General features: G+C 38.5%; 1 protein-coding gene across 2 annotated transcripts in view; it reads left to right on the top strand.

Annotated features, from left to right (window-relative positions):
* Window positions 1-12,158, top strand: part of Ankib1 (ankyrin repeat and IBR domain containing 1) — a 69,712-nt gene that overhangs the window by 4,734 nt on the left and 52,820 nt on the right. For both annotated transcript variants that reach the window (XM_051152002.1, XM_051152001.1), the window contains exon 3: window positions 5,402-5,584. In XM_051152002.1, the coding sequence (XP_051007959.1) occupies window positions 5,402-5,584 (183 nt within the window). The remainder of the gene's footprint in view (window positions 1-5,401; window positions 5,585-12,158) is intronic.

Raw genomic sequence — 12,158 nt, 5'->3', positions numbered from 1 at the left:
TGATCTTGGGGCAAGCTCAGGGATTGGTGGTATTCTGTGACTTTTTTTTTTTTTTTTTTTTTTTTTTTTTTTTTGAGAGGATTTTCTGGGGGACAGGACCTAGCTACTCACTTGCCTCAAGGGGCTGGGCGTGGCAGTGAGAACAGTCTGGAGGCGGGGCCTGGACACTCACCTTATAGTAACTTATAGTTACTTATAGTATCATATAGGGTATTTATTGTATCATCACTACTGTTCTTACAACAGTACGTATTTTCTCAGCTACCAGCATTCATGTCTTAGAATTTCATTTGTATAGGTGTATTTAAGTATGAGCAGATGTATTTATTATAGATTGGATCAGTCTTTATTCTTAAATTTTTGTACTTTATTTTATAAGTAACAATGATAATAAAATTGCAAATATATATCAGAGATTCAATATTTAATGTTTCTTTAGTCATACTTTTAAGCTAACATCAAATTTGTGAACATATTTTTAAAGATTGTAGTCATATAATTTCATTAGCTACAGATCAATTTTTGTTACTTCTTGAACTCTGTGATCTTGTTTTCTATTTACTGCTGTTTGTTACTTGTTAATCAGTCTTTTAGAAACTTTGTCCTTTTGTTTCCTTGCCCACTATTAGTGAATTGCCATGGTTAACTTGGATCTGTTTTCCAAGCAGTGCTTCCTAACATTAACTCAACGTGGTAAAAAGATGCCCCAGGATTTGGAGGGGAGGCATGTCAACAGAATCCCTGATACTTTTTATACAAGCTTTTCTGAGTATTGTTCTGTGCTCACCATCTAGGGAAGAATCTGCTGTGGTGACTCACATGTGTAGAACTATATGGTTTTTAAGTGTGTTAGGCTAGAAATAGCTTGCTCTTGATAGTACCAATAATATTTTAATTTCTGCAGTTTAAATTCAGTAAGCAATGCTTTTTGGTGGCCAATCATTAAGTGTCCTTACAATGCTGTGTATATTAAACTGTTCAAAAACTGGGGTGCTAATTTAACCAGTGTCTTTCTGTTGTTGTTCACAGACGTGTATATTATATAGTATTGGGGGGGGGAGAGTGTGTGTGTGTTCCTGTTTACACTGCTTAATCTATCAACATACCACACTGCATGAGCCACTCTAGTTGGTGACTGCTCTCATTTTCTGTATTGACAAGAGCTCATTGATTAACTGTAATTGTAAAAATGGAGCCTTATGAACACCTCACATTTATTTCATCATTTATTGACAAATTTCAATATAGCATTTTACCACTTGAAGTTTATGACCAGTGTCTTAGGTGTACTCTTGCTCAGCTTTAGGCCCTTTGTGATTTTTGTCATGCTTATTATTAAGCTAGAAATGTTTCCCAGGGAAGCATATATTAACTTCTCAACAGGGGCCTGTTGTCTTTTCCTACTAAAGTGCTTAAAACAAGTATGTTGCAATATGTAGCCCACCATGTAACTGAAGCTCCGAGAATATTATGTATCTTGTAAAATTTACTCTCTTGGGTAATTTAAACTTCTCCACATTATTGCTTAAGTTTTTTATTATAGGAATAATAGGGATAAATATTTTTATAATTTTTAAATATTCTTAGTGCTCAGTGGTACTAGGTATCTTAAAATGGTACAAGTTGAGTGGATAAATACCACCAGATTTATTATTTTTCACAAAACTATGAGACCATTTAATGATGGAAGGAGCAGAGATGTCTCATGCTGCTCCTGCTGCTGCCTATGAGACATTTCGTGATAGTTTTCTAGGTGCTTGGGATAAATCTAAAAGTTATCTCAAAGGAGCCCTTAGCCACTAATGTTCTATTAACTAATGCTTGTTGTAAAATACATCCCATTTTCTCTGCGGAATCTTTAAACTTGAGATCATTCTTTCTTCCGGCCTGCGCCCCCAGTAAATCCAGCTTTTTTTTTTCTTTTAACTTTTAGGGATTCATATTTATGGGAGCATTTCTTCTCCAGTTGTTAGTTTTAGTTCTTTTCTTTATATGTATTAGTTTTCTTTGCTTTGACAAACAGGTACTCCACTCACAAAAGCAACTTAGGAAGGAAATTTTTTGACTCATAGTTAATGGTTGTAGTTAATCATAGCCAGAAAGGCATCAGAGGATGAGTGGCCCTAACTAAGGAGGACAGGGTACCGCTGGGACTCCTGAACCCTGGGAAGACTAGGAGGCAGAAAGCAGACAGTAGGACCAGGCTTTAAAATTTCAAAGCTCAATAGCCTGTTCCCCTGATTTTTGCCAGTTCTTTCTTAATCTTCTTCTTTTTTTCTTTAAAACAAAACAATACACACATAAAATTAGGAAGCCTTACAGCCTATTCCAGGGACCCATTTCCTGCAGTGAAAGGCTACTCCCTAAAGGTTCCACAGCCTTCCAGAACACTACTGTTAGTTGGAAACCAACAGTTCAAACACATGAGTCTTTGGGGAGCATATTTCACATTTAAAGGACAACAACAGTATGCTTATTTAAGAGTGGAATTTAGTGAGTTGTCTGCTGCTGGCTCATTGCTTATGAGCACCTGTTGCTCTTGCCAAGGACCCAGCACCCACATGGTGGCTCACAACTATTGGTATCCAATGCCGTCTTCTGAACTTCAGGCGTGGCACTCACATGGTGCATATGCATGTGTGCAGGCAAAATAATCATAAGTAAAATAAATCTTAAAAAGGATAGAATTTAGAAAGTTATTATTTGTCAGTTTCTTCTGTGTACTTAATAATTTGATGTTCCCTTGTAGTTTCTGGGTTTTTGTTTGTTTGGTTTTTGTTTTGTTTTGTTTTTTGCTTGCTTGCTTTTGAGACAAAAGTCTCTCTATTATATAATTCTGACTGTCCTGGAACTCAGTTTGTAGACCAAGCTGACTTTGAAATCGCAGAGATCCACCTGTCGCCTGAGTGCTGGGGTTAAAGGTGAGCATCACCATACCCAGCTATGGCTTCTCATTTGAAGCACAGAAAAGAAAGAAAGAAAGAAAGGAAGGAAGGAAGGAAATGTTTATATCAGTACTCCTTCCTAATCTGTGTTCCGTAACTGCTTACACACACACACACACACACACACACACACACACTCTCTCTCACTCTCTCTCTCTCTCTCTCTCTCTCTCTCTCTCTCTCTCTCTCTCAACACTATGCTTAGCAAGAAAATTAAAACCTCTTACTTATAAAGTTGTTTTTAGAACAAGGTATTAAAAGCTTTTTACAGAATTGCATTTGTGTCTTTGACTCTGATGCCTTGCCGGACTCCTTTGGAGGTTCTCATGCTCTGCTGCTTCTGTGTTGGCTTCCTGGCTAGTACTGTGGCAGTCTCAAATTCAGTGTTTCTGAAGCTGGGCTCAGCCACTTCTCTACCAGCACAAGTATCTGGTGTCTTCTGTTGATGCTGCCATTCTCTGCAAAGCCTGCTTACCTTGGGTTAGTCACATGTGCTCTTTCTCATTTCTCACTTCTCTTCCTCTCCCTTTCCCCCTCACTGCACCACAGTAACTCCACTCACTAGCAGCATAGGGCTCTTCATCTCCTTCCTTTGTTGTTGCTGTTGCTGTTGTTATTGTTGCTGCTGTTGTTTGAGACATGCGTTCACGCAGCGCAGGCTTGATTCTATGTTGCTAAGGATGAACTTCTACTTGGTTTGCCTATTTCTACCTCCTAAATTTGGGGTGCCCCAGGCTTGGTCATTTTTAAAAATCATTTTGGTTGCTCTCTTATACCAAATGCTGTAACTCTTTGCCTTTGTGTTTTTCAAAACTTCCTTAAACAGGAAAGTTTGGAATTTCATAAATAATAATTATCTAAAATTATTTGTGAGATAATAGGTATGCCATTAAGAAAGTAACTAGAAGGAGAACAGGAATTCCCAGTGCTAGGATTCAATAGAAAATCAGAATGAAATTGGAGAGAGCATGGTCATATAGGTCAAAGATGGCAAAATGGTAATCACAGAACTAGAAGAGGCTTTAGAAAGTATTTTATATTACATCTTTTTGGTTTGGTTTGTGTCCTTTTTAGGGTCACTATGGCTATAATTAAACAACATGACTGTCAGTGGTAGTGGTGGAAGAAAGAGTGAGAAAGACCATGACCAAAAGCAACTTGGAAGAAAGCATTTATTTCAGCTCAAACTTGTAGGCAACAGTCCATCCCTGAGAGAAGTCAGGGCAGGAACTCAAGCAGGGCAAGAGCCAGGAGGCAGGAGCTGATGCAGAGGCCATGGACCAGCTTACTGGCTTGCTCTGCCTACTTTCTTATAGAACCCAGAGCCACTAGTCCAGAGCTGTCACAACCCACTAATTAAGTAAATGCCCTACCAACTTGCTTACAGCTGGATCTTATGGAGACATTTTCTCAGCTGAGACTCCTTCCTCTCTGATGACTCTAGCTCGTGTCAAGTTGATATATAACCAGCCAGGACAGTTTGGTGTGGCCTTTGGTCTTTTGAAGGTCCCATGTTGTTCAGGCTGAGCTTGAACTTGATCCTCCTGTTTGCGCCTCCTTAATCCTGGGAGGGTAGTTGTATACCACCTTCTTGACTTATCACATCTTTAACCAAAATTAACAAAACTATCTTATTTACGGATAGACCATTGTAAACCGAGTCTTTAGATTAGTTAAATGATGTGCCAGTGAATCCAAAGGGAAGGATGGACTCTGTCTTGAATATTTCGGGTTACTCCTTTTCTTCTGACATTGTGAACTGAAAAATGCAGAGTAGGAGAATAGATGTGTTGAGATCATTTTATGTGTCAACAGGTGTGTGAGAGACACTAAAACCACACGAATAAAATAGCCAGTCCTGGTTCTTCTTGCTTAGCTAATGAGAGTAAACAGAACAATATTTGCAGTGCTTTGGATGAGAAGTTTGATTTTTGTTTTTGTGTGTTTGTGTTTTGTTTTTGTTTTTTGTTTTGTTTTGAGACTGTTTCTCTGTGTATGTAACAGAGCCGTGGCTATCCTGGACTTACTTTGTAGAGGCTGGCCTCGAACTCTGATATATGCCTGCCTCTGCCTCCCAGGTGCTGGCTTAAGTTTTAAAACTACCTTTTCTAAACTAAACTTTCTGTCATGCCAAAGCAAAACAACTTGGGGTATGGGGAATTGACAAAATACTTAAGAATTTGTTTTTAAAGTTAAAGATTTACTTTCTTTAGCCAAAGAAACTCATTATTAGTAAAACAAGAATTCCAAACTCTAAAAATAAAGTCATTGCTACCTAATGCCTCCTATCATTTAAATACATCTACGTTTTAATTAAAATTTTAAATTACTCTTTACTTTTACATTAAAATACATTTCTGCTGTTACATTTTTGTTATACAAGCTATACATTTAATTTCTTATAGCATGAAATAACTTATCAAATCTGTAGCTGTTTAAAAAAAATTTTTTTTTAGCTTTTAGTAAAACATGGAGGAGACTTGTTTGCTGAAAATGAAAATAAAGATACTCCTTGCGATTGTGCGGAAAAGCAACACCACAAAGACCTAGCCCTCAGTCTGGAGTCTCAGATGGTGTTCTCTCAGGACCCAGATGCTGCAGAAATAGAAGCAGAGTATGCTGCATTAGACAAACGAGAGGTAAGGTTGATTTGTTTGCTTAAGTTGTTTTTCTTTAAACTCGATGTGCGTGGTCATCTTGACAGTAGGCTAAATAGCCTCAGCAATACTTAATCTATAGCAGTGAGCATAAAAATCCATCTAGAAAATCTGAATGTTGAGTCTTTCCTCTAGCATCTTTATATGTTACTAACATGTGAATAAACATGTTGACGTTTAACCCTGTCATGGCTCGATTCTCTATCATAGGTTGTCCTTGACAACACAAAAGCCTTGATAACTCCCACCTAAAACACAGAACAAAAGGAAAATGTGACAGCTAGAAAGCCCTACCCTGACTGCTCACCGTCCCTGTGCCCTTTTGCTGTAATGTCATGTCTCTGATCTTTACAGGAAAAAAGCAGAATAGTCTGTACTTTTGTGTTCCCCCTTCCTTCCCCGTGTTAGGCCAACCTCTCATAGGATAGAACCACGTATTACTCAATTTCCCGTTTTCCTTTCTTGAAGGCCTCACAATACTTTCAACCCTTGCCTACTGCCTTCCTGAAAAAACACCTCCGTTGGCTTCAGACATTTTCTTGCTTTTCTTGCTTCAGTAAACATTCCTTTGATCTACAAGTGACTCAAGCGTAAACCTGGCAGCATTCTTGATTCTTCAAATCTCCTTAATCATTGTACATGACATGCAAACCTTCAAAAACAGTACCTGAATCTGCTCATCCCAGTTTGTACTCCTACCCTCTAAACCACAACCAGCCGTGGTCATAGCTCTTCACTGGTCTCCTTCCCTCCATTCCAGTTACTTCAGAATCTGCTTTGTACACAGGAGACAAAGTGTCTTTTTAAAATCTCAAATTATATATTATTTCAGCCATTTAGCAACTCTCTTAGCCCTTTTGTTTTACTATAGAAAAACACTTCAGGCAGGCTGAATCTGTTCATATATATATATATATATATATATTTTTTTTTTTTTTTTTTTTATTTACTTACTTAGCTCATAGTATCAGAGGGTGAAAATCCAAACAAGTTCTGGCAAGGACCCCATGACAAATAGTAAAGAATGCACAAAATCAAAGATCACAGTTTTAACAGAAATCAAGAGACCAGAGGGAGACTATAGAGTTCCACATCTCTTCCCATTGTTGCCTTAAGTGCCTGCTACTTAGCCCTAACAGTTAATGTTCCACACCAAAACTATATGCATTAATGACACACAATATGATGTTTTAACCCATACACATTGTGGAATGATTGAATCAAGTCAGTTAACACAGCTATCGGCCTCATCAAACACATTCATTTTGGTGCTGGCAGTTGATCCCAGGGCCTCCTTGCATGCTAGGCATGTATGCTACCTTTGTGCTACAGCCCCAACCCCCTATCATGTTTATGTTAATAAACTTGAAGTTGCCCAATACTTGCTCCACAATGCTGAGTATATTTAATCTGCTGTGTTGTAGATTTCAAGCCCATTCTTCCCATTCTTCCCATTCTTCTGAAACTTCATTCCCATCATTTGTTTCACATAAGACTTACCACATGCTATAATTGTTTTGTTTTTTCTTTTATTATGTTTCTCTGTTAGATTAAGGCTATAACTATATCTGCTGTTTTCAACAAAGTATTACTGTGCCTAACACTGCTTGCAGGAAGTAGGAAGCCATTGATAAACTCTTAAATAAATTATGCCATAAATATTTTCCTCTCTAAATAAACCTGGTTCTACGATGTCTAGTGTTAACTTCATTCTAACAGGAATATCTTTAACTATTGGCTTGTATGCATATCATGTACTTATTTTATTTTTCTCCTGAATTCGCAAAATTTTCTGAACTTTTGTACTTCCCACAATGGCCAAAAGAACTGAGTTCTTCAAATTAATATTTTCATTTTTTAACTATCTTTCTTTGTTTAGTTAGATTATTTCATAGATGGCTTTTCTTGCTTACGTCCTAAAACATTTGCTCACCCTTTCACATGGTTTTGAATCCACACAGGAATCAGAAATTATTTGAATAAGTTGTCACGATGAAGAGAGGTGAACCTTATTCTTCTACTATTTCAAACCCAAGGACCTTCTGTCTCCTGTTACCTTCTTTTGACAGTCCATGATTTTGAGTCAAACAGTAACCAGTATTTTAATAATACAATCATTTGTGAGAAGACATTTCAGTAGTATTCCATAAGTAAAGTTAGTGTGGTGTAATGGAAAGTGATAACTCTGGGAGGCTTATTCTTTTCCAAAAGAAACAGATTTAGGTTTTTTTCTCTCATGGTACCATCTTAATTTAATTCCTAAAAAGTAATAGAACTTAGTGGAGGGACCATAATATATTATAAGATAAAGGAATTAATAGAAATTATTAGCAGGTTGATATATAAGTGAATTAGTGTAACTATAGTGAGCTATTATGTTGAGGTGAAAAAAAGTCACAGAACATTAGATACTAATTTTTTAGAGAAAGGTTTCATAAATGATAAAGATAAAAAAATTACCAAAATGATACATGTGGTTACAGGTAATTTTCTTTACCATCATTATTTTCTATTTTTATGAAATTCTGAAATTATTTTCTTTTGTTTGTTTTGTATTGTTTTTCGAGACAGGGTTTCTCTGTGTAGCCTTGGCTGTCCTAGACTCACTTTATAGACCAGGCTGGCCTTGAACTCAAAGCAATCCGCTTGCCTCTGCCTCCCGAGTGCTGGGATTAAAGGTGTGCACCACCACGCCCGGCTTATTTTGTCTTTTTTATGCATTCTGCTTTGATATAGTATATACCAACCTTCATTTCCACTCCCTCCATTCCTTGCCGTATATCCTCCACTCATCCCCTTCCCCCATAATGCACTGCTCCTCTTTTCCCTTCAGAAAAGAACAAGCCTCCCAGGATATTGACTGAACTCAGCATCGTACTTTACACTAAGACCAGGTACATCATCTCTTACTAAGGCTGGAGGAGGCAGCCCAGGAAGAAGAAAAGGGTCCCCAGAGCAAGCAAAAGAGTCAGAGACACCCCCAGTCTTACTATTAGGAGTCCCACAAAAAAACTAAACAGCCCTAACATATATGCAGATGACCTAGCACAGACCCATGCAGGCTCTGATTACCACTTCAGTCTCTGAGCCCTTGTGAAGCTTGCTTAGTTGCTTCTGTGGGCCTTGTTTTCCTGGTGTCCTCAACACCTCTGGCTCCCACAGCTCCTACGATCCTTCCTCCTCCCCCCTTTGCAGAATTCCCTGAGCTCTACTGAGCTAATGTTTGGCTGTGGTCTCTGCATCTGCTCCCATCATTGGCTGGATAAAGTCTCTCTAATAGCAACTGGACTAGGCACCAAGCTATGCGAGTAGCAGATTATCACTAGGAAGGAAACACTTCATTGACTTTTTCTGCCAGATAGTTTTGGTTCTACCCTAGGCCTCTGAGCTATCTAGCTTTTAGTTCGTGGCCATCTAGGCAGTGTCAGGCATGGATTCCCTCTTATGGCATGGGTCTCAACTTAGACCAGTCACTAGTTGGCCACCCTCACAACCTCTAAGCCACCATTGCCCTAGCATATTTGCAGGCAGGAAGGTTGTAGGTCACAGTTTTGGGCCAGGTTGGTGTCCTAGTCCCACTGCTGGAAGCCTTGCCAGGAAGTTCAGAAGATGACTGGCTGGCTCTGTATCCTCTATTACTAGTAATCCTCACTAAGGTCACCCTCAATAAAAGACTTCAGGGAGATTTCCACATTACTCCTAAATGACCCTTAATATCAATCTTCTCAACCTCTACTCTCTCCCTTCAACCCCCCTCCCCAACCACCCCAAGTCGGTCCACAAAACTAGTCTATTTCCCCTTCCCACGGAGACCCATATGTTCTCCCTAGGGCCCTCCTTCTTACTTAGCATCTCTGAGCCTGGACTGTAGTGTGCTTATCCTTTACCTAACAGCTAATATCCACTTATAGTGAGTGCATACTATGTTTGTCTTTCTGGGTCTGGGTTACTGGGTTACCTCACTCAGGATGATTTTTTTTTTTTTTCTAGTTACATCTGTTTACAAGTAAATTTAATGATACCATGTTTTTTTCAACAACAGAGCAAAACTCCATTGTGTATATTTTCTTCATCCATTCTTTGCTTGAGGGGCATCTAGGTTTCCAGTTTCTGGCTATTATGAATAAAACTGGTATGAACATATTTGAGCATCCTTTGGGAATTAAATTAAGATAGGCAAACAGGAGACAGAAGGTCCTTGGATTTGAAATAGTAGAAGAATAAGGTTCACCTTTAAGATGAATAAAATAATATTTTTACAGAGGATACAGAGACCTGCATGCCACTGCCCCCTAGGTGCTGGGATTAAAGGTGTGTGCCACTGCACCTGGCTGTAATTTTTTTTTTCAACTAACAATTTATTGTGAGTATTTTCCAAAGTTGGGACATATAATTTATGTATTTGGACTGTTTTCTTGTTGGTGAACATAACTGATTTAGATACTTTTAACCTTTATATTTGAGCTAAGGTTCCTCTTCATTTTATGGTACAGATAATATATGACATGTTCTGTAAATTTTGACACATCTTAATTTAGTACAAGTTGCATTAGTGCTATTATAAGAACAAAATTTTAAATGGATTGGATAATTTGAGAGTCATAATTTTTACTGTTTTTTAATTACTTCTTAATCTCATCATCCAACAAAATGTCTACTTTGGGTTTTTTTTTTTATTAATTTATTCAGAATACATCTCAACTGTTATCCCATCACTTGTATCTTCCTGTTCCTCCCTCCCTCCCGCTTTCACCCTGTTCCCCTCCCCTAGGTCTATGACTGAGGGGGATCTCCTCCCCCACTATATGGTCATAGGCTATCAAGTCTCATCTTGGTAGCCTGCTTATTCTTTCTTTGAGTGCCACCATGGCTTCCCACCAAGGGGAGGTGGTCAAATATGGGGTACCAGAATTCATGTCAGAGTCGGTCCCCGCTCTCCACATAACTGTGGAGAATGTCCTGTCCATTGGGTAGATCAGAGTAGGGGTTTGATGTTTACTACTTGTATTGTCCTTGGATAGTGCAGTAGTTTGAGTAGAACCCCCTGGGCCCTGATCCACCCGTCACAATGTTCTTCTTGTAGGTGTCATGGACCCTCGGGATCCTTCTATTTCCCCATTCCCCCATATTCCTCTTACCTAGAGTCCCAGTAGGATGTCCTGACATCTATCCCAATCTCCTGGTAAGTGAAGACTTTCATGGGACATGCCTTTTGGGCTAGTGATCAGTTATAAGTGAGTATATACCATGTGAGTCTTTCTGCTTCTGGGTTAACTCACTCAGTATGATCATTTCTAGTTCCACCCACTTGTCCACAGTTTTCGGGATTTCCTTGTTTTTAATAGCTTTGGCAGGCAGTATTTTAGATGGGTTGAGGTGTCAGTGAGGAATAAAGATAGGCTGCCTGCTCTCCTGATGGTTATATTCTAACAGAGGAAAAATATAAAAATGTAAAAATTAAATGAGTACATAATTACCATAGAATACTTATCATAAATAAGTACATAAACAATTACATATATAAATATATATTTGTAATAGTACATGTGTGTGTGTGTGTGTGTGTGTGTGTGTAAAGGACAGACTTTGAGACAGAGTATCTCTGTGTAGCCTTGGCTGTTGTAAACTCCCTTTGTAGACCAGACTGTCCTTGAACTCAGATCTGCCTGGGATTACAGGCATACACTACCATGTCCTGCTCACTGATTTTTTTTTTTAACTTAAAAAAAATTGGTGGTGACTAAGCCTCTGTAAAATATGCATTATAAAAGGTTGTATGACTTCCTACTTCTGAGTAAGTGAAGAGAAAATGCCAGTATACTGGGAAAGGTCAGAGGTCCTTCACCTGGCTAACAACCCACATGCTGGACATTATTTTAGCCATGTAATCTGACTAGCAGAATTAAAGGATGTGCCTAGTAAGAGCAGGTAAAAGTATAACATACCCTAGGTGTTGATACCTACGCAAGAACAACTAAGTGAGAAAAGAAGCTGGTAACTTTTTCTGTGGTAAGTTTTTCTCTTTTCTTTCCCAAGCTAACCCAAGGGGTCAGCTAATAAGTTGGAATTAAAAGGGAATAGGATCCATCCTTTCTCTCCTTTTTTCTTTCATGTCTTGAATTTGTCTTGAGTGCGTGTGCGTGCGTGCGTGCGTGTGTGTGTGTGCGTGTGTGTGTGTGCGTGTGTGTGTGCGTGTAGTTCAGAAGACATATTCTCTCCTTGGATCGGTGTTATCAAACAGGTCATAAGGCCTATCCACACATGCTTCACCTGGCTGAGAAATCTCTTCTACAGTGAACATGTTCAACTGTAGCTAGGGTGGTTGGCTAGTTTCAGTCCCGGAATAAATGATAGAAAAAGACTTTTCATTATTCCTTTATATAGTCTTTCTGAAATAGTTTTTGAAGATAACTATCATTTGTTTTACCTGTTATAAAAATAGTAGTTTCCCTATTAGGCTGTTGCTCATTTCTTCTGTCGTTCATTCTTTCATAGCAGTAATATGCATGGATTACAAAAGAGGTGCTTTTATCAACAGCTTCTTTTTAATTTAGTT

This window comes from Acomys russatus, chromosome 10, assembly GCF_903995435.1.
Source record: "Acomys russatus chromosome 10, mAcoRus1.1, whole genome shotgun sequence".
Lineage (NCBI taxonomy): Eukaryota > Metazoa > Chordata > Mammalia > Rodentia > Muridae > Acomys > Acomys russatus.
Note: the sequence above shows the minus strand (reverse complement) of the source record. Positions and strands in the feature narration are given on the sequence as shown.